The 23,295-nt window shown below is 38.6% G+C and overlaps 1 protein-coding gene across 1 annotated transcript in view; it reads left to right on the top strand.

Annotated features, from left to right (window-relative positions):
• Window positions 1-23,295, top strand: part of FBN2 (fibrillin 2) — a gene marked incomplete at both ends in the record, with an annotated part of 158,293 nt that overhangs the window by 37,970 nt on the left and 97,028 nt on the right. The window contains 6 exons of the mRNA XM_079548052.1: window positions 95-292; window positions 9,944-10,069; window positions 15,188-15,313; window positions 19,656-19,808; window positions 20,558-20,794; window positions 21,485-21,622. Of these exons, the coding sequence (XP_079404178.1) occupies window positions 95-292; window positions 9,944-10,069; window positions 15,188-15,313; window positions 19,656-19,808; window positions 20,558-20,794; window positions 21,485-21,622 (978 nt within the window). The remainder of the gene's footprint in view (window positions 1-94; window positions 293-9,943; window positions 10,070-15,187; window positions 15,314-19,655; window positions 19,809-20,557; window positions 20,795-21,484; window positions 21,623-23,295) is intronic.

Below are 23,295 nucleotides of genomic sequence, written 5' to 3'. Positions count from 1 at the left end.
CTTAGTACAGGTGTTTATTTTGTTAAAAACAGATTCCTGCTTTATTTACTAGCACACTGCCTCATGTAATACAGTGATGTTTCTTCTTTTCCAGATTACAGAACAGGTCCTTGTTTCACACAAGTTAATAATCAGATGTGTCAAGGCCAGCTAACTGGAATAGTTTGCACGAAAACCCTCTGTTGTGCAACCATTGGGCGTGCATGGGGTCACCCCTGTGAAATGTGCCCTGCTCAGCCTCAGCCATGTCGTCGTGGTTTCATCCCTAATATTCGCACTGGTGCATGTCAAGGTAAGCCTTCTGGTATAAACTGTGCATGACTATTGTATTGCTGATAGGCGTCTGGAAAGCTCTGCATCCACTTAAATGAGATCCCTGTTTTCTGTGTGTGTGCGTGTTCTGAATCTTACTTTTAACAAGATCCTATATGCTCTATTTCTTCTAGAGTTTATTGAATGTACTTATAGAACAAATCTCACATGCTTAGAAAAAAAAGATGAATACCAGTCAAAGAGCCATAAATGTAGAGCCTGAGAAGGTCAGAATGTCTGTAGAATGCAGCAGTCAGCTACTGCAGTAGTGCACCAGTTAGGCAACAGGAGTTGCTTTTGCCCCTAAATAATATGTACATCATTCATTCTATTGAAAAATTCACTGGTCTTGCTGCTGAATACTTTTCATTTTCGAAAGTATGAACGGTTATTACATAGGATTTTTTTAATCCCAGCATTTGTATAAAGCAGTCCTGTTGTATAACCTAAGTAGATTAATCATCTGAGGTGCCTAGAGGAAGGATGGAGAGGAGTGTTTTATCAGGGAGTATAGCGTTAGGACAAGGGGGAGTGGCTTTGGACTAAAAGAGGGGAGATTTAAGTTAGATGTTAGCAAAAATTCTTTGCTCAGAGGGCGGTGAGGTGCTGGCACAGCTGCCCAGAGAAGCTGTGGTGCCCCATCTCTGGAGGCGCTCAGGGCCGGCTTGGATGAGGCCTTCGGCAGCTGAGCTTGTGGGGGGCAGCCCTGCCTGTGGCAGGGTTGGGGCTGTCGACTTTAAGGTTCTTTCCAACGCAGGCGATTCTTCAGTTCTCTGTGACTCTTCTGTTATTTGTGCAGTGCTAGGAAAATGCACTAGTAAGGAAAGACTTCAGTCTTCTGTTTTCAAATTAATATAATGTGGTCTGAGAAATGGGAAAACTTTCTTAGCTTATTCAGTGTCTCTTTCTGTGATGGTAAGAAACTGATCACTCCTTCTTGTAGATTTTCACTGTAATCCACTTATCCTGAAAAATAAGCATTCAATTACTCTGTTGCTGTTGATGGATTATAGAACAAACTGTACAAACAATGCAGTAATAATGATCATCTTAAGGAGAATATACTGCTCTTGTATTAAATAAAGTTTAGTTCACTCAATCTATTCATGGATTCTGTCATTAGTCATTATGTCATTCATAGATGCAGTCATTGTCTTAGAATCTTCCTAAGGAACAGTGGAAACCATGTGGGCAGAGACATTTGAATATATTGAATGTATTTCATTTTGTATAACTCAGACCTAAGACACATCAGCAAATGCTTGGTTGAGTTCTTATTCTTAAGGACACTTCTATGAGAGTTCTGTCGTTTAATAGTGCAGATCAAGTTTAGCGTTAAGACTTGAAGTCATGTACTGTGAATCAGCTTGATTTCGTTGAGTTCTGATTGCAATCCATACTGTGCATTGATTTTATTGTTGCTTTCCCCTGTTACATCTTAGTTCAATGGCTTAAAATTGCATAAATGTGAATGATAAGCAACTTAGCTCTTGTGTAGGAACTCTAGGTAAGAGTCTCTGCTAACCCAAGTTGAAAAAAGGAGAGAAAATTGAGATGGTGTAAGATTTTTAATTATTTCATATTAAAACTAGATAAAGCTTTTTTTTGTGTGTGTGTGTGTGAGAGAGAGACAGAGAGAGACAGAGAGAGAGAGAGTGAATTTTTCTTCACAAAGAGTTATGATTGACCTGAAACTAAAATTTGGGCTACTAGTTCAGATTCCTTTGTGGAAATCCTCTGGAATTGTCTTTGCAAAGGCATTTATTTTATTTAAAATACTAAGATTGCTTTTAAGCAGCAATAAATTCCTTCATTTTTCTTCATTTCAAATGTTTTCATTTCTGTTTTCTGTATTTACGCTGCTTAAAGCATCCACATTCTACAGAGGAGAAATACTCAACTGCACTTTTCCTTAAATGTCAGAAATAGGCCTCTGTCTGCTTTTAACTGCTTATGCTATACTCTTCATCTTGAATTGATTAGTATATTTTAGACATTCTTTTCATAACAATGTCATAAACAGAAACACTGTACTGAAGGCATGTGTGTTGGTTGCTGCCTCAAAGTCAAACTCCATTGTGTGATGAATATGCTGGCCAGATATAACAAACTCTTAAAGCTTCTGTGCCAAACTAAGCCCAGCATGGCTTCTGGGACTTCATTTAAATTGTTTGAGAGATCTATAGAATTCTTCAGCACCCATGTCCGTAAGACTGTGTTTTCTTTTTCTGCCAGTTTATTGTGTGTGGCAGAAATGTTTAACTTACTCAGTTAACGTAATTGCTGAGTTCCACTGGGAAGTATAAAAACGACGTGGTAGTCTACTGTGTGATGAATGAACAAAGGGAGCTTGAACAGCCTTTTTTGCTACATTTTTGGCATATTACTACTGTACAGGAAGATCTCATTGTATTTATGTCAGCAGGAGTTAGTACGTGATGTTACTAGATAATGGTAAGGCACAAGGAGACGATCAAAAGGTAGGTTTTCTGTGTGGGAAAAGAAGGACAAAGGATTTCTTTGTTCCACAAAATCATTACCTCGTTTATCCAACAGTTAAGACAGTCTTTTGCAAACTCAGAGTTTTAGTAATTGCCATTATGTTTGCTGTCTGGTCATTCTTTTCTGAATATCATACTGCACTAATGGAGGAGGAGAGAGAGCGCACCACTTGCTGTTACAGAGATTGCTTACTTTCCAAACTCCATACTGGGATTCATAATCTGTAGATATAAATTGCAGATTTTTGCTGCAGTTACACGTGACAACTGGAAGAGAGCCTGACACAGGAAGGCAAGCAGAAATTTTAATCCAAGATAGGAAGAAAAAGGGCTGTATATCTGTGAGTTATGCATAGGTAAAAACCTCAATAATGGTAAAAAGTATAATTGCAAAAATAAACTGTGAAGAATAAGGGAGTCAAAATAGAGCAAAAGTGGTTTACTAGCCATTCAAAAACCAGCTGTACTCCAACCACAATAACTGCTATCTGAGAGTGCCTCATTCAGTGAAATATGAGCTGAATTTGAGCCATCAGTGTGCACTTGCAGACCAGAAGGCCAACTGTGCCATGGGCTGCCTTTACAGAGGGGTGGCAGCAGATAAGGGAATGGATTGTCCCCTGCCCTTGCAAGGGTCTGTCTGGACTATTGTGTGCAGGCCTGGGGCCCCCAGCAAGAAAGATATGGAGCTGTTGAAGCAGATCTAGAGGAGGCCACAAAAGTGACCAGAGGGCCGGAGCAGCTTTCCTACAGAGAAAGAGTGAGGAAGATGGGCTTGTTTAGTATGGAGAAGACTCTGGGAAGACCTCATTGTAGCCTTCCAGTACTCAGAGGGAGCTTAATAACAAGAGGGAAATTTTTCACATGATGTGGTAGTGATAGGAGAAGGGAGAATGGTTTTAAACTAGAAGAGGGGAGATTTAGCATAGAAGTTAGGAGGAAATTCTTTACTCAGAGGACAGTGAGGCTCTAGTGCAGGCTGCCCAAAGAAGCTGTGGGTGTCCCATCGCTGGAGCTTGGATGGGGCCTTGTGTAGCCTGGTCTGGTTTGTCACAATACAATACTAGACCAGACTTACCCAGTAACTACATAGCTCGCTGTAAAAGTAATGCCTCCTGTTTATTTCATCAGAACCTGCGCAATCTTCAAACTGGTATGGGGCTTGGAGTTATAGCATTGCAGCTGAAAGGTTTGCTTCTTTTCTGGCCTGATTCTCGAAGACTGAGCCTTCAGGTTAGTCAGCATTATGATGGTGTGGTCAGAGTCAATGGTTTGTCTGAATTCCAGGAAATCCAGAAGGATCACTCCTTTCTTTTCTGTCTCAAAGGACAGTGCACATCACTTTACATCAAGAGGGCTACATCTAGAACTTTTTCTTTGGTGAGGAATTCACATGTGCAAACTCCATAGACTGCCGTTTTGGCTCCAGCTTGTAGTGATGATGTGGCATCTTATGACAGGCAGTGGTGTGATTCATGAATCTGTTACCTTCAGTATACTAGTTCAGTAGGTCCTGATAAACTTGCGAGTGGTGTTCTTTCTGTTCCTGTATGAGTGATCCTGGGACCTATCTGGCTCAAACTTTGTGATATTCAAACATTGCTGCCATCATTTCCAACACACTGAAGCCAATATTCACCTCAGTACACAGTTCCCTTTTCATATTCTGCCAATTTGTGCAGGTGAGCTAACGGAGACGCTCTTTCTTTTTTTTGTTGTAATGGCTTTGTGTGGCTATGCAGAATGCAGCTGGTCTTTCACATTGCTCTCACTTCTGCTGAAACGCACCATCCACCCCATCACTGTGTTCACATCCACTGTTTGGTCTCCATAAACATACAGCATGTGTCAATGAATGTCAGAGACTGCCATTTTTTCCACATGGAGGAATTCAGTGCCACACCTTTGCTCTGTCTGCACATTCATGTCAGACACCATTCTGTCAGACCTCTGCTTCCATCTGTCACACAGCAACAACATGTAATAGGATATTGGTGGGAAGGTTCAACCTCTGCTGCCATGCCACTGATGTTACAGGTCAACATAATAAAATAGGAGGCATTCCTTTCAAGAGCAGCCACCATGGTTTGAATGTTTGGTGTTTTTTAAGTGGATGCTCACATGAACAGTTAGGCCAGCGTGGGAGTTTAGTATGAGCAATTCAAAATCAATAGAACTGGCAACTCCAACTCCTAGTACTGGAAAAAGATAACAATTTCAGTAGGCATTTAATTAGCAGTCTGACAAGTTTTAACTATTGAAGTTGATCCTACTGTGTACAGAATACGCACGTTACATATATCTTAGTGTATATCAAGTAGCACTTTTGCTGGAGTAGAATTTGAATAGATGGGTGGTAAAGTAGCCTGCCTTTGTATTCATTTTATCTCTATCTTACTCATACATAAGTTACTGTGGAAGTCTTCCTGACTGAATAATGCTCCGTGGGATTAATTATGCTCAAATAGTAATGTGCTTGTATACAACATTATGTTAGTACTGCTTCTTCAGTATTGCTGTAAACAAATAAGAATAAGCTAAAGAGATGAAACCAAAGGATCAAAGTTTTTTGCGTTTTTTTTCTCCAGCAGTTTCTATTTGGCCTCTGCTTAAAATTTGGCCTCTGCTTAAAAATTGGTAATTGTAGTTGTTAAGAGATGCTCTTTCCCAGGAATTCAGGAAAGAACAACTCTGAGTGTTCCACTTGAAATATATTACTGTCACTGCTACACAGCCTTAGTGTAATGGCAGACATACTATGTTGGATGTTTTTTCTGTTCTTCCTTGCATTCTTCAGCAATCCATTTCTCAGTTACACCCTGCGAATCCTGCAGGCAGTTGCCATTTACTGAGAAAACTCTGCAAAAGTTAAGTACCTTTTTTCATTTGCCAAATATGATCAAACCTATGAAGACATGGAAAGTTCTTGCTTATCTGTAGGATATTGAACCTCTGTATACACTGAATCTAAAGTTTTATTCATCTGATTTTGCATTTATGGCAAAAAAATTATTGCTTTATTATTGTTGGGGTTTAAAAGTATGAGTAAAGCATAAATTAATAATGCAGAAACTCATGTGTTGCTTAACCTGACTTGTCAGAAATATAAGAAGTAAATAAAAATTTTCTTGATTTCAAATTTGTTGCATTGTCAAAAAAAAAAAAAAAAAATTGCTGATATCTTCAAGTGGTGTTTAGGAAGCAATTTATAAAATAAAGAAAGTAATAGCCCTTTTAAGAAAGTGGTTTGTCCTTTCAGGCTTTTTTCAGTTTTAAAATACTAATCGATTAACATCAGAAGATTACAGGCAAAAAATTATCTTTGCTTGTGGAGGGTGTGTATAGGTGTTACCTTTTAGCTAGTTTGAGTGTGTATACTTGTATATTTCAGCTACAGTTTTTAAGCTAACAGTGAAGTTATGGAATCATAGAATTGAATCAGAAGGGACTCTTAAACACACCTGGTCTCCAACTTCCCTACAGTGAAGAGGGACACATAGAGCTAGATCTAGATCAAATTGCTCTGAGCACCATCCAGCCTGACCTTGAATGTCTCCAGGGATGGGGCATCCACCACCACCCTGAGCAACCTATGCTGGTTCCTCACCACCTTTGTTGTACAAAACTTCTTCTTTATGTCCACTCTAAATCTCCCTTTTCTTTTTTAGTTTGAAACCACTTTTCCATTGATCTATTACAACAGACTCTGCTAAAGAGTCTGTAAAGACTGCCTTTTAGATACTGAAAGGCTGACCCCTGGGAGACATCACTCATCATTGATCTCCATCTGGTCACTGAGCCATTGACAGCACTCTCAGCACAATCTCGCAACCAGTTCCTCGTCCACTGAACAGTCCGCCCATCAAATCCATATCTTTCCAATCTGGGAGAGAGGGTTGTTGTGGGGGACAGTGTCAAAGGTAGATGACGTAAGTGGCTCTTCTGTTGTCTGCTAATGTAGTTAAACAATCATTAAAAGCCGCTAGTTTGATCAGGCAGAATCTGTTCTTGGTGAAGCCATGCTGGTTTCCCACATCATCTCCTTCTCTTCCACGTGCCTTAGAATAACTTCCAGGAGGAATCCGCTCCATGATTTTCCCTGGCACAGAAGTGAGACTAACAGGTCTGCAGTTCCCTGTGTCATCCTTTCTACCCTTCTTAAAAATGGGTGTGATGTTGCGTTTTTTTCCAGGACTTTCCCTGACCACCATGGCTGTTCAGATACCATTGAGAATGATTTGGCATCTCTGTCAGTCCGGTTCCCTCAGGACTCAGATGCATCTCATCGGGATCCAGTAGACTTACGAATGTTCAGGTTCTTCAGGTGATTATGAACCTGACTTTTGTTGAGAGCAGGAGGGACATCACTCCCCAGTTCTCAGCTTCCAAACCATCTGCTCAACTGCTGTGTGAAGAGCAGTCGCTGATGTAAAATGAGACAAAAGTGTTGCTGAATAATTCAGCCTCCTCCTTGCCCATTTTTACTAGCTTGCCCGTGTTGCTCACTAGGGGAGGTACATCCTCACGGACTTTTTTCCAGTTGATGTACCTATAGAATCATTTATTACTCTTAGCACCCCTTGCCCAGTCCAGTTCCAGGTGTGCCTTTGCCTTCCTGGCCCTGCAGCCTAGCATCGTCCTTACAATCTTTGTAGGGTACCTGTCCCTGTTTACACTGCCTGTGTATTTTTTTCTTAGTCTTAAGTTTGACCAGCAGGTCTCAAGTCAGCCACACTGGTCTCTTACCTTTCTTTCCTCACTTCCAGCACCTGAGGATGGAGTGCTCCTGTGTCCGAAGGAAATGTTCCTTGAAGATCTTCCAGCTCCGCTCTGTTCCATTGTCCTTTTGGACAGACTTTCAGGGATTTTTGTTGACTAATTCGCTGAAGAGCTGGCAGCTGGCTCTCTTAAAATTAAGCTTCCTAATTATACTCTTTCCCTGTCTGATATCTCTCAAGAGTTTGGCCACTACAGCCCACACAGTCTCCAATCCTTATGTCACAAATCAGTTCATTTGCACTGAAGGGCAACAGGTCCAGCACTGCAATCCCCCAATCAATTATCTGACTTAGGAAGTTATTCTTGATACATTCCAAGAGCCTCCTGGGTGCTCTGTGGCTTTCCCTGATACTTTTCCAGCAGACATCAGCAGGGTTGAAATCCCCCAGCAGGAACAGAAGCCTGAGATCACAATGCTTTGCAGAACTGGAGGAGAGAGGCTTCGTCAGCAGGCTCTACTTGATCCTGTAGATCTTACAGGCCTGCAATAGATCCTAACCATAAGCCTTGCTTTATTGCCTTGTTCACTAACTCTCACCCAGAGGTTCTCAGCTTGCTTGTGGCTGTTATTCAGTGACAGCTCTTCACACTCTTATCTATTCCTTGCTTGATGTAGAGGGCAACGCTTCCTGCCCTACTTCCTCACCTGTTGCTTCTGAACAGCTTGTGGCTGTCAGTGTCCACACTGCAGTCATGGGAATCATCACACAAGATTTCAGTGACAGTACATTCATTGTCTTTACGTTAAATATATTTAAAATAGTTAGTGCATAAGCCCTCAAAGATTAAAATTCAGATCAGCATAAAGAGGCAAGATAGCTGTTATGATTCAATGATTTTTCAGCTTCTCGTCATACATAATGAGACCACTTGCTTTTTATCAATGAACAAGTGTTACACTTTGTAGCATAATTCAGACTGGCTTCTCGGACTCAGCAGAACTTGATGTTTATTTGTTCTTTTAACACCATATGATTAATACTGAAAGAAATAAATGGGATCACTAAATCTTAAGATGTTGTTCTATTCAAGGCCTTTTCTCTTTTGGGAAATTACTCATTTCCTGCTCTTACTACCATTAATTTATTATTACTTGACATTCTTGACTTATTAAACTGTAGAAGATACACAGTGATTATTTTTAATCACTGATCTACTGACACAGTTGGATTAATTTAAGTAAGCATTAATAAATGACACAAGGCACACGCTTAACATGTGTCCTGAGTGCATTTTGAGGCCCAATAGTGAAAAGGCAAACACTGTATTAGTTTCACTCTGATTGGAACTGCTGGGTGGGATGGGTGTTATCAAGTAATTAAGCTCTCATTCTGTCTAGACATAGATAAATCACATCCAGATTCGTTGAAGTATTTCACATGGGAAAAGTTTGCTTTCTGTCCAAATGAAATTGCACCATGCACATTGCTTCCACAAAGATAATATCTCCAGTAAAGTCCTTAATCTATTCATAATCTCTGCTGTGTTTGGACACTGTACTGTACTAAATCAGCACAGATTAAGAAACGAAATGCAAACGTACCTAAAAACAGCTCCAGGAGTAACAAAAACTGGGTTGTCGTCTGAGAAGGTAGTATGCACTTGAACAGGTGAGGCCCTATGGAAACCACGTGGCTCTCTTCTCTGTGACCTGGGAAGGACATTTGCCTTTACTTTGCTCAGTGGAAAATTAACAAGGTCCACAAGATCCTGGCTGAATAGCACCTATTTTCTATTGACATCAGTAGTTTGATTTCTGTCCAGAAGGAATTATCACATCTAGTTGAAGTGGGCAATGAGGTAGTCCATGTGTACAGATAGGAGTCCTTTCAAAACAAACATCTGTGTTTTGTAATGACCAGTATAAGGAATAATCTTAGGTCATGGGATACCAACTCTAAGTTGCATGTTACTTAAAAGCAGAATAAGTCAAGTCTATACATGGAAAGTTTTGAGTTTAATGGAATCAAAACCAACATGCGTGGAATGGAGAATCATAGTGTTGTTTTCCCTTACCCTCTGGTGATGCTGGTGAGAAGAAATAGAGTGTGCTTTGTTCTGGTTACTATTAAAAGTAATTTCAGAGATGTCTGTCATGATGTCACTCAGAGGGTGGTGATGCACTGGAGAAGGTTGCCCAAGGAGGCTGTGGATGCCCCATCCCTGGAGGCATTCAAGGCCAGGCTGGATGTGGCTCTGGGCAGCCTGGTCTGCTGGTTGGCGACCCTGCACATAGCAGGGGGGTTGAAACTAGATGATCATTGTGGCCATTTCAATTCAGGCCCTTCTATGATTCTATGATTAATTTTTTTAATCTTATGCTAAATATTCTTTCTTTTTTGTCTTTGTAGATGTTGATGAATGTCAGGCTATTCCTGGAGTCTGCCAAGGAGGAAACTGCATTAATACAGTAGGTTCCTATGAGTGCAAGTGTCCTGCTGGTCACAGGCAGAATGAGGCAACTCAAAAATGTGATGGTAAGTGGTGTGAGACAGCAAACCTAAAAAATGGTTAAATAAAGCATTGGAGCTCCGTGGTAATGGAAGAAGAGGTACTGAATATGCCTATTCAGATCAGACACTGTAAAGGTGCAGTGTCTTGTATTTTTTTCTTGGGCCACAGTATTATCTGTTACTATTTTGCTGTTTGTATTTTGTGTTAAATGTTTTTTTCTCTCAGGCTCGTTTGGGTAACTGCAGTGTTCATGCTGTTTCAAAATTTACAAGTGTTGGTAAAGAGTGAATCTGTGAGCACTAAGTTGCAGTAGCTGAGTTATTTTGATTTTATTTGTATTCTCAAAACTGCCCAGAATACTTTGATACAAGTAGTTACTGTCAGCTTACTGATCACAGCATGGAAACCAAATGTGGTAAGGAGCATAAGAAATTTCTTTGTGTATGTTTTATTTTGAGGAGCCTAGGTAAGTAATAAAGATGTAGAAAATTATTTGTAGGAGAAAAGTCAAATGGACCATATTTAATAAACATAGTTTAATGATTACAGGCCATTTTTACTCAGTAAACATACTGATTCAATTGAAAGTAGATATTCTGTATAGTATAAAATAAGGTAATAGAAAACTGTTGAGTATTTTTGTGTTTGATGAAGAATTTACTGGAAGAAATTACTAATCTTAAACTTTAGTCATTGATCTCCAAATGACTCCAACCAAATAGGTAAATATATCATCATATTTATGTTACAGTGATAAAAGGACTGCTTTTTCAAGGTGTTGATTTGTGCTTGGGCAGCAATTCAAGTATGCTGCTTTGTTTCATTATGCTCCTGTTCTGTTACAGACACGTGGTTTGTAGCTTATGTCTGAAGTCACATTTTTCTCTTTTTTATTTCCTGCACTACAGAATTCACAGAGACATTAAGTAATGTATTCAGTGTGAAAAGCGTGTTTTTTTATGTGAAAAGGTTGCAGCTGGTGTTATTGCAGGTAATACTGAGGAGCAGATAAAATAAATATCTACAGATATTTTTCTCTGATTCTGTCCTTATCTCACCTTTCAGTCATTTTGTTCTTGATGTTGGCCAGTTTGAATTTCTGCTCTATGCGCAGTGATATTCCCATCCTGTGCTGTTTTTAGGGAAGCCTCTGTATGTCTTCTCAAAGTCCCACAAGAAGCAGTTGGTGATACATAAAGCTGCAACCTTAGAAATGAAGCTCTGAAGGCTTTTCTTGCCATGTTTGAAGAGAAATAAAAGCAGCTTGTGCATGCGTCTGTGCATATATATATATATTTGCATATATATATACATATATATATATATACGTGTATATATATATATATATATGTATACTTAACTGTATGCAAGAGTGTGTGATACGTATCAGGGAGTGCACAGAGACTTAGTGCTCTGCAGGAAGCAAAAAGGTTCACAGTGAAAGGAGCTCCGTCTGAGCCATGTTGGAAGTATGGGAATACCAAGAGCTTTACTGAGGTGCTGTAAAAAAGCTGCTGTTGGAATTGCTTGAATCTGTGTCACCCACTCTTAAAATGTGTAATTTCCCTTTTTTTTCTGTATTGTGTTAACAGCAGCAGGAGAAGCAGCTGGCATTTTTGTGGCTTTGTATCCCTCACCATTACCCCCATAACATGCCTAACTGAAGCATTTCTGGTGAATTATAAATGAGGAAGCAGAGCATGGTGGCTAGCATTCTTATATGAATTGAAAATTGGGAAGAACCACTGTCTTTGAGGAATTGTTTCCTGTTTTTAAGCAGAAGAAGCTCTTTGCTAGTGCCATTAGCTGCTTTGTGTTGTCTTTTGTCTCCACTTTCTCAGATCAGAAAGTCTTTAAAAGCTCTTGCATATCAAAATGTGAGAAAAAGTCTATCAACACAGGCGCTGAAGTAATGCAACCCGACAAATGCTCCTCTTCGGAGTAGTGATGTTTTTAAGTCAACACTGAAGATGTTGTAAAACTGTGGTAAAAAAAAAAAAAGTGTGACATACAAGTCCCAGTAATCCCACATTTATATATTTTCTTAAAAGATCATTAGGGAGGCATATATCCACTGTATAAAATTTATTGGAGTTGTAGATTATAATTTACTGACACTGACCTCTCAGAAGTTAATGACAATTCTACATCACTAAATAGGGTTTAAAAAATTTCTGAAGTATACTAGAACAACTCCTATGAAGTTGTCCTATGAGGGCATGTTAGCCCTCACATGTATAAAAGAAACTAGATATCTTAGGCTATTTGGTAAAATATGGTCTTTGAAGTTAATCCTCTTTGGGGGTCAGTATTACTACTTCTATTTATAAGCTCATCTATATTAGTGATTTATAATTTTTGACAGGCTGTTGTCAGTGAGGTTTCTTGTATTATTAGACAATTTATGGAAAGGTTCAAGGTGCAGAGGGGAGAAATTAAGCTTTTGGTTGTGCTTGCTGGTTTAAAAGGTGGATTTCTACTTGTTTGTATGAGGGCTGCCTCCTGTTTTATTATTTTGGCCCACAGTTTTAGAGGCACATGGTGGTATGGCAGTAGTGGTTGAACCTTCCTGCATCTGATGTCATGGGCCAACGTAATAGAATTGGTGGCATTACTGTCAGAGAAGCCCTTGTCATATTTCCTTGAGGTTGAAGATGTGCTTCAAGTGATGGTAAAATAAGGGAGTCTTCTTGCATGATTATTGAATGACTCTGCCATCAGAAATGTGTCACTTTTCGGAAGTAAACTGTTCCTGCAGAGTCCTCCTTTTGTCCTTTTTGTTGCCTGTCTGATGTGATGTTTTAGTTTCTATGTGCATATACAGAAGGCAGTATTATGCTTTAGAAGACTTACAAGTTGTGAAAGATGTTTGCATGAAGGATCCCAACAAGGCATCCAGCCAATTCTGGTTCTGTTTTGGCTTGTACACATTGTTCCCTTTCATTAGATTAAACTGTATAGTAAGCAGTTCACAACATTATATACATTGTCTTCAATATAGTAAAGTAATACAAGGTTTCAGAGATTTCCTGGCAACTTATTTGCTTTTGACTTACACCATCATTTCAAATTCTGGACTCTCTACATTGGTTAACTATGAAGTCTTGAGGGAAAATATTATTTCTTGAAAGAGTTTTGATTTAGCAGAAATTACATGTACTTTTGTACAAGCTTGAACAGTTTTCTGAAATGTGGGGAATAGCTGTTATTGTCTCATGGCTGTTTTAAAGTAAAATTTAAGCTTGTAACATCCTTCAAAATGCTTAAATAGCCTTGTTAAAAAGAGAATTTTTACTTCAGTTTCCATCATGTAAAAGATACAGGGGTCTTAGGAGGCTTGTATGTGTAGAGTAAGGTAGTTTGTAGAGATGTTGCCTGAATTCTAAGTTGTCTTTTCTACAGTCACTTTCAAAAAGACATGATTGAAGGGATGAGCAGGGTGCTTCATTCATGTTTACTCTACAAAGAACAGTTCTCACATTCTTAGTGTGTTTGTGCAAAAGTTAATTTTCCTTGCATTTCTTGAGTGTACCCTGCTGATTCATATCTATAGGGAGTTCTTTATGTGTGGGCTCTGGGGAGTTACCTTTCTAATAATAAAGACCCTATGTATGCTAAATCCTTTTGGCACACTTTATTTTCTTTTAGTTCTCAGTGTGGAGCATGTAAAGGGAGGGGAAGTACAAGCACACATAAAAGCCTTCTATAAAAATAACACTAGATAAAGTTTGTTTCTCAGGTACTCATTAATCTCTAAGCAATTCCTAGAGTGACAGGGTTGAGGAATGATTGTCTGTATAAAAGTGCAACAGTCTGTATGAAGTCCCAAGACTTTACTGCTAGGAATGTGAAGACTCAATGTCACCACAACATAATTTCTGCTATATGCTTTTTCTGATTCTTCTCTGACATTATTTTACATAAGACAGCTGGGTTCAACAGTCTGATTTATTACGCCAATTAGCTTATTTCCCAGTGTAAAAGAGACTGCATCCATATCTTTTCTAACGAGTTAAGCCACAATCTTTTACTTAGGACTGTCTTTGGTATGAAGCCATGAAAAACCTGTGCTATCTTATAATTCCAACATGAAAATGTAGCTCATCCCAAGAAGATTGGTTTTGCTCTGCCATGTTTGCTTCTTCTTTTTAAATATCAGCCACACTTCATCCTTGCTGACAGTTAAAGACAAGATGAATCTCTCTACTTAGACTGTAGTATATGCAAATATCTTAAGATTTTGTCACAGTTTTAGAATGAAGTGGTTACTTAAAGTGGTTCATTTGTGTAAATGATTATGACAGTTTTTATTCTTATGCTGTTTTCCTTAATTGTATTTCTTTCATCCCGGCTTGCTCTGCTGTGCTTCACTTCTTCATCAGTGCAGTCAGATAGATGCCTCCCATTGCTTCTTGTTGCTTCAGCTCTTCATTTTAGTTTGTGCTGGGACACTGCTTCATGCTCTCAGTCCTGGCTTTCAGTGCCGTACAGTTCCTCAATATTTGCAGTAGTTAATTCGCCAGCTTGATGCCATCTCAGTTTCTATATAGCTGCGAATTTTTTCAGTGACACCACTGAAAAGCAGGGTGACACCACTGCTTTTGGTTGATATAAATGTTTTTGTGGATTAAAAATACTTGAAGAAAATGTGAAAACGCGACATTTGATTTATACTTCTGAAGATCATGGCCAAAATTCTTTCTTTCACCTGAAGTATTAGAAGAAAGCCAGAAAGCTATAAGATTTGATGAACAATACCTTTGTGGTCACAGAAGCTCGGAGCTGTCATGCTCGGCGTTATCCTTCATTCAACTCAGAAGGAGGTTGTATTCTTCGGCACTGTGTTGTAGGTGCCACATCGAGATGACAGTCAGTATGTGTCATTCAGGGGAAGTCTAGGTTCTGCCTCTCCTGCACTCTGAGGCTTGACATCGTGTGCACTTTGAACATAGAAGGAAAGCCTGCTTTAGATGACAAATGAATTGACTTGCGCATACTTCCTTCACAGCAGTTTATAAGCACTTGCAGTATGTTATTAAATCCGAGCTAAATTACATTTCAGAAAGGCTATCCTCCCTCTTTTTAAAACAATAATTGGAAGTGTTTTGCTCATTATCCTATCTATTTTCCTTTTTGGATAGATATTAATGAATGCAGCATCATCCCAGGAGTCTGTGAAGGTGGTGAATGTTCTAACACAGTGGGAAGTTATTTCTGCCTCTGCCCCCGGGGATATGTCTCATCTACAGATGGCTCCCGCTGTATCGGTAGGTGTTCCATCCTGTAGACTTGAAGAACTCTTAAGATTATTGAGGCAATTGATAGACAGCAGGAGAACTTCTATCCCAGCCATCTAGCATTTTCCCCAGGACCTTGATGTCCTTACTCACTAGCATTGCTCTTTTCCGACAGCTTAAAATGCATAATGTTATCCTCCTCTGATGATTGCCACAGCAGCAATCATTATCAGTATTCTCGATTACTCTATGTCACTGTAGACAGGGAACTCCTGCCAGGGATCTGGGTTTGGGTCTAGGACTTTAGCTAAGACTTTACGCTGGTCTAGGACCAGCATAAGGCATTAAATAGAGTGTGCTGAGTTGTCACTAATTTGGCTAGCAAGCCAAATATTAACTTTCATTAGACTGCAGCCTTTACAAAGCAATTTATTTTAAAAATCTGCTTCAGTATTTATAAGAAAGATGTATGCTTATTTTCTCAGGTGGTAATGCACTTTGTGGATCTTCTTACTAGGTTTCTTTTATACAGCTGCACGTGTCAAATATATGGTATAAACTATACTGGTGAATTAATGAAAAATACATGTACGATAATGTTGTATTTTCTAGGTCTCATGTGGGTGTTCTTATTTTGGATATCTCAGAGCAGTTTGTCCTCACATTGGGAAAGGGATGGTAATTCCAAAGGGAGTTCTGAATTACAGATATGGGGAGTAAGCCAGCAGCAATACAAGACCTGCAAGGGATTTCACATGAATAATTTTTTGCATGATATAGTCAGTTTTTATATCAAGGCTCATCTGAGGAATGCCAGGCTTTGAATATATCGTGCCTGGTCTCAGGAGTACTAAGATCCTATGATTTCCAAGGTGATCAAAATTTTGATGGATTTTGGCGTATTTTTACAATCCAGTTTTTAAAATAAGCTTCCAAAACCAGTTGTACACAGAGTGCATATCATAATCTGTTAAGGCAGGCTCTTGTGTCAAACTTCTTCCTTTAAATAAGTGAACATTTGTCTGGAAGTTCCTGTACTGTCAGAGTTCTAGATAAATTAGTGCTCAAAAGAAAAGTGAGGAATGTAATCATTAATACAAATTACTTCATTTTCACCAGTTTAAGATAAATACTTGCTTTTAACAAAAATGTCAGAATGTACTTAGTTATTATAATTTATACTACATCCTTCCAACTTAATTAAGCTTTTATCCTATTCAGCATTCAGAGTATGACAGTAAATGATAGAGGATGTGTCCTTGAAAGAAGTAAGACATAAAAGACATATTTATACGAGTATTTCTCATGCGGAAATACTGAAAATACAGTTGTGCATTTAGTCTACCTTTAACGTATACATAGTTCCAGTTGAAACTAATCATGATTGAAAATGATCAAAGGGAAATAAAAGTGCTTAGAGTTATTTCTGTAACTATAAATTAGAACTTTAATTCATGCAAGCTGGAGCATGTGTTGTAACAAATCCTTAGCTTAGTTACCAAGCATACACAGTAATTGTTTTATACTCTCTGATTAGTAGTTGGACACTTGAAGCGGTCATTAAATCTCATACTAACACTGAAAATGCTGTGTGAATGTTAGATTTTTAAGAGAAGACTGGATGACATTTATTCATTCAGTTGTATCTACATATAAGAAAAAATAATTTCATAGATATTCTGATGTCACAGTTGTTATGTTGTCTTAATTTTTGTCACACTGGGCTTTTCAGAGTTGTATCTAGTGTCTATTTGTGTTGCTTGGTATTCTTTGTATCAGCCATGTCTTCTGTTAGCTTGAACAGACTTTAGGATCTTAGATGTACTGCTTATACACTGAGAGCATGACTTGAATGAGGCCCTGAAACTGTTAGCCACTTTGATGCTTTCAGGCACCTAAGATACTAATAGATAGTAAGGTAACTATTATTGCCCCAACTGCAGCCTAAGGGAAGGCAGCTGGAGTGGAGGCATCTTGCTAATAGTGCAGGGGAACTGTGGGTCTTTTTCTGGGAGGTGGGATGGCTGCTGCTTTGAAGAAGCTAGTGCAGGCCCTCCTTAGTGCAGGCCCAGGTCCTGCTGTTTGGCAGCCACGTTGAGCACTGCAGCATCTTTGTCAACTTTTGAGATCAGAGCAGTGTAATGCTTTATGATTAAAAATGTGTGAATGAACAGTTCTTTAGTGTGCTGTAAGGAGAAATCTTTGATGCCTCTCCTCACCCAAGCCTTCTGCCGTATTTTGTAGCATTGGGTTCTTTGCTTTACACTCCAGAGTCTATGAAATATTTTGGCCTTTTCTTTTTAAAAGATGAATGAAATCTCCTGATGTTCAACTAAATGTTCAAAATGATTCTTAAACATAGCTTTTGAGTGAGGGCCTGTCACTTCAAAAATGCTTATAATTAAGATTTATGTTTTTGACCTTAGCAACTGTTTGTCTTTATTTTATGTAAAGAATTTCCTTCTAAAATCTAGCTTACATCTCTCTTCTTTTAGTTTAAAGCCATTTCTCCTTATCTCTTTATTATCAGACCTTGTAAAAAATCCACTTCTGTTTATAATCTCCCCTCAAGTACTGTAAGGCTGCAGTGAGGTCTCCCTCACTGCCTTCTTTTTTCCAGGCCAGAGAAAAGACCAGTTCTTCCAGCCTGTCTTTACAGGAGAGGTGCTCCAGCCCTCTGGTTATCATACCGCCTACTTCTTCACAGGGCCTACTTCAACATCCTTCCTTTGCTGGGGGCCTGGTTGCAGTACATCAGATGGAGCCTCACAAGGACAGACTAGAACGGAACAGTGATCTTCTGCCTCATGCATACTGTTTTGTTTTACTGCTTATGTTAATTGTTGGAAAATACTTCAATGAAAATGAATAGCTGACTTTTGTTCTTCTTGCATGTTTTTTCTCTTCAAAAGTTGTTAATTTCAGTGAAATGACTCAAGGGAAAATGTTGTGTTATGCTCTTAAGAGCATGATGATGTTCGCATGAGGCTACACTTGGTAGGAGTTTTGCAAAAAGAAATCTCCTGGTTTTGCTTGTTTAAATAAAACCAATGCTAGTTTTCAGTCCTTGTATATATCTGCTTTTTTACCTACTTGATTCTCATAGTGTTTCAAAGCAGCTTTTTGAAGTGAATACGTTAAAATAGAATGAGTTTATTATTTTCCAGTGACTATGTCTGAGAACCTGCTGTAGCCATTCTTTGTCATATTGAAGCTGTATTATGAGCAGAGGTAATAAATTGATCAACTAAGTATTTTTCCTTGCACTAAATTAGTAGAAGTTTGTCATAGTCCAGCAAGTAACATGATTTTCTTCAAGTCATTTGAGTAGCAATTGCATATTAATGTCCTAATCATTTTACTGTGACTGCATTGAAATATACACTTTTCTTCCATTTTTGATTGTTGAGTAGCAGAGCAGGCTGTGATATAAAATATTTAATTGCTGATAGTCTCTTTTTTCAAATTTTATTATTGGCTTAGCCTTGTTCTTTTACAAGCTGTATATCAGTGATGCTGTTCAGTAGGTAATACCTGTAGTGAATAAGGATAGATGTGGTTGGGACTACAGTAACAGTCACAGAACGGTTGAAATTGTCAGGGACCTCTGAGTCCATGCAATCCAATCCCAGACCCAGCAAGGGCACCCAGAACAGGGTGCCTGGTCCTGTGGCCAGGTGACTTCGGAGTATCACTATGGAGGAGACCCCACAGCCTTTGGGCAGCTTTTCCCAGGGCTCTCTCCCCCACATAGTTAAAGCATGTTTTCTGATATTCAGACAAAACCTGCTGTGTTTAAGTCTGTGCCTGTTGTTGCTTGCCCTATTGAAACCAAGAAAAGGGAAGGACTGGTAAAGGAGAATGAGTAATTATTGAGGTCCTTATGTCCCGTATACATCGGGATCTCGGCTGGGATCTGAATCTGAAGAACGTGCTGTTTGCTTTCTTCTAAAAACTCACCTAACAAAGTCTGAAATAATTGTGTGTAATACCCATAGGATTTCTGTTCTTTCCCAAAACTTCTGTTCTGAGTGTTGACGATGCTAATATAAAAAGTGTACCTAGTCCTTTCCACAGAATAATTTCTGAAAGAAATTGAGTACTTGTCATGACCGGAAGGAAAGATGAGTTTGACAACTAGATGTTATATTAATGCAATTCTAGTATCACTCAAACTAAAAGAACATGAAGTAAATTAAATATAGAATGGATTGGTACTGATCATCTCAGATACTTATTGAATGTTTTGCTTTGTTTTTAGATACAACGTTTCAAACATTTTAGTGCTTGTATGAATTGAATAAGGGAAAGTAGCTTTGAGAGTTCACGTTACTATTTTTTGTTGTTTTTTTTTTTTTAAATTGGCTTCCAGATCAGAGGACAAGTACATGTTTCTCCAACCTAGTGAATGGCCGCTGTGCCCAGGAACTTCCTGGTAGATTCACCAAAAGGCAGTGCTGCTGTGAGTCTGGCCGGTGCTGGGCCATTGGATCTGTTCCAGAGATGTGTCCTGTTAGAGGATCTGGTGAGTGGTCTGGTGGGGGTTTTTTGTTGTTTTGTTTTGTTTTCTCCTTGCTGTCCCTTCTACTTTAGCTGGAGATCATTTTAAACTACTTTAAATTGTAGGCTAAAAAGAAAGAGATTTAGATTATTACTCATTCTTGTGTTTTTAATAATGATATTTCCATCTGTGAGCAATTTTTTTCTGGTCCTTTATTGTTTGGGACTAGTTTCTTTAACGTCCTTTTGTTGACATTGGAAATAGTTCTCGGGAAATGGGGAAGATTTTGTGGTCAAGCTCAAAGAGGAAATGACTCTGAGGGTCCATAGTTCATTTCGATTTAAAGGAACAGCTGCTCTCTCTTTTCATAAAATTTCATGTTACTTTGAACTAGGAATGCATCAGTATTTCATTTATTCTTTCAACTCTATACTCACAGAACAATATTCCACATCCCTCATGAAATGTGTTTCCAGTTTATCTGTATCAAAATCTCTGAGGTATCAGGGAGTTAGTGTTGTTGGAAACATCAACAAAATGGTTTAAACGTACGGTTGTAAATTAAGATATTTCATTTTATTATTCTTAGTGACCTCCCTCAAATAACACCTGTCACAACTGTGGAATTCCCTTGAGATTAGAAATGGGAGAGGGAATACATAACAGTAAAGACAATGAGGTTGCTGCAGCGCACAAAGATCTGTATCTTCCTAATAAGCTGACTTAGAAGAACTCATTTATTTTACGCCTCTTTTTGTGTTCCTCTTCAATAGATGAACACCGCAGGCTTTGTGTGGATGGTGTGCCTGCTGGAGGTGGCTCCAGAGGTGGTGGTGGAACTGGAGGAAATGGATTCCTTCCAGGTGGCAATGGCAATGGCTACAGCCCAGGAGGAGCAGGATTCATTCCCATCCCTGGAAATAATGGTTTCTCCCCAGGTGTAGGTGGAGCAGGAGTAGGAACGGGTGGTCAGACCCCCACTGGGAATGGCCCAATAATAACAGGGCTAAGTAAGTATTTGTGTTGTTATTACTTTCTAATCTCTTTTTTGATTCTTTCAATTTTTTTTCCTGTTCTTCTGCTTTGTTTTTATTCTGAAAATGGCATTGTGTTCTTTACACTTAGCATGCCTTTGCATTCAGCCACATACAGGAGACTTCAAATCACATATTAGAGGGCTAGGGATTCCTTTTTCCGACAGGAGTTCAGATGTATGGATTTGTTTTCTTCGCTTCACTTAGAGTCCTTCAGCCTATAGCCATCTTTTGGGTTTGTGTTTACAAGTTGTTTTCACTTACCACATGACTTATCATGACTAAGTTTTGTGTTTATCACAGTCTCCTGGTGGTAAGAGCTTTACATTGATTTATCTATTAACTCTATGCCAGTTTATCTAGTCATATACAGCTCACATGTTGGCTTCCCAATTCACCATGAAGATTTGGATTTTCCAGTTGTGCTGGTGCCTGCTGATCCATCTTTGTCAGCACTAATAAATTCCAAAGTACTTCCAAAATACTTAGCACTTAAAATAAATTATTCTCTTTCATTGTTTTCCCAAACATAGAACTCACCCATTCTGCAAGAACACTTCCTTGACTGAAAGCCCAAAGTGAAGTCTCACATATGTAAAGTTTACTTGTACTTGAAAATACAAATGTTTGACTTGTGTTCTGCTGTTTGTTTGTTTTTCATATTAGCAATACTCAATCAGACAATAGACATCTGTAAGCATCATCCAAACCTTTGTTTAAATGGACGTTGTATACCAACCATCTCTAGTTACCGTTGTGAGTGCAATATGGGGTATAAGCAGGATGCAAATGGTGATTGTATTGGTAAGTAAAAATTTCTTAAATCTGTTATTGTCTTTTAAAACACTAACATTTTTTAGCTTTCTTTTTTTGCTCAAGAAAAATGCATTCTATCTTTGTACCGCAAATGTCATTATGTGAATAATATTGCTCTTGTGAAAGGGAGTGCAAGGACTGTGACATTACTTACACAGAATAATTTATAATCTTCATGAGAGGAAGCAGACGTGCTTCCTAAAAGAAAATCTTGACTCAAAAATATGGTTATTGAGTATCGATCTACTTGGTAGATATAGTACATTGTTTTCTTTACATTCAGCAAGTTCTCATTTACTCTTTCATAATGCTCTCATAGCTCCGTTTTATTTGTAGAATTAATGTTGAATGACATTCAAGGTAACTAGGATCAGAATTCTTGCTTTTAAAGACACTAAATCAGTAATTGAATGGATTAGTTAACTTTTGTTTTTGTTTACATTTAATGTAGAAATATTAAATACTAACTTCCTATAAATAAGCACCAAATTCTAAATTTTGTGCTTCTGTTCAATTATTGAAGACATCATTCTTACTCTGCGAAATGTTTTTATGAGAAAGTTGTATGGAAAAAAAAAGTAAATTTAGCATACAATATACTACATAGAAAGAATCCTAAGGTCCTAAGTAGAAAGCTGTGGCTCTCTTGATTGAATTAACTTATTGATTCTTTTTATTAAGAGATTTGAAATCTGTGAATGAAAAGTAAGGTTTTTAAGTATTAAAAGTGTACATATATATATATGTATATATATCTACACACACATATATAGGCATTCTATGTACATATTGTAGAATTTTGTTACAGAAGCTGTGCTTTTGGAATTATTTTCTAGTGTCTCCTAGATAAGGTGAAAATGCAGAATCAGAGAATCACAAAAAATTGTAGTTACTAGAGTCATTAAAATAATGTTGTAATCCAAGGCCATCAACTAAAAGATGGGAATTATTGCAGCTCTGAATTGCATGTTTTCCTTTCCTCCTGAATTGCAAACTGAGTACCAGGACTTTTCTGGCTTGGCATGCTGCCTTCTGGAGAAGTGAAATGGGACAAGAGTTGAATGGTAGTTTACATTGGATGCCCCTGTTTGTTACTGATGTCACTGTTTTCCTTTCCCACGCCAATTTGATATGTCCCCTGGGAGGATGTTGAAGGGATCAGGAACACAGGAAGTGCTCTTCTTAATCATCCCAGTTGGAAACTGGGACCTGAGCAGAAGAAAGAGAATGGAATGTGAATATGTGGCTACATGGGTGTCACCACACTAAAGGTTGTGAATGCTAAGATCTTGGATGCATCCTTGGTAGATCAGGCATGTTGACGTCACACGGGACATAACTGAACAGGAGAGGCAGTAATACACTGTCAGCAACCTGACTAGACTCAGCAGCAAGGTTATAAACTGGATTTGAGAGGGAAAAGAGTTGTGCTACTGAATGGCAAAGGAAGAGCCAGGGAACACTGTCACTTGAGGAAACAAACAGGGAAAACTCAGATTTGTCCCAGAGGATTCTGGGAGTTTCCTTCAAGAAAATAATGCTGCTGGTATCCCAGCTAAAGTGATTGTACACAAGTGCATGCAGCATGGGAAATATGCGGAAGGAGGTGGAAACTGTGGTGCAGTTAGAAAACCGTGACCTAGTTGCTACCACAGAATCAT

This window comes from Tetrao urogallus (genome assembly GCF_951394365.1).
Source record: "Tetrao urogallus genome assembly, chromosome: Z".
In the NCBI taxonomy this organism is placed as follows: Eukaryota; Metazoa; Chordata; class Aves; order Galliformes; family Phasianidae; genus Tetrao; species Tetrao urogallus.
This window is presented reverse-complemented; position numbering and strand designations above follow the sequence as displayed.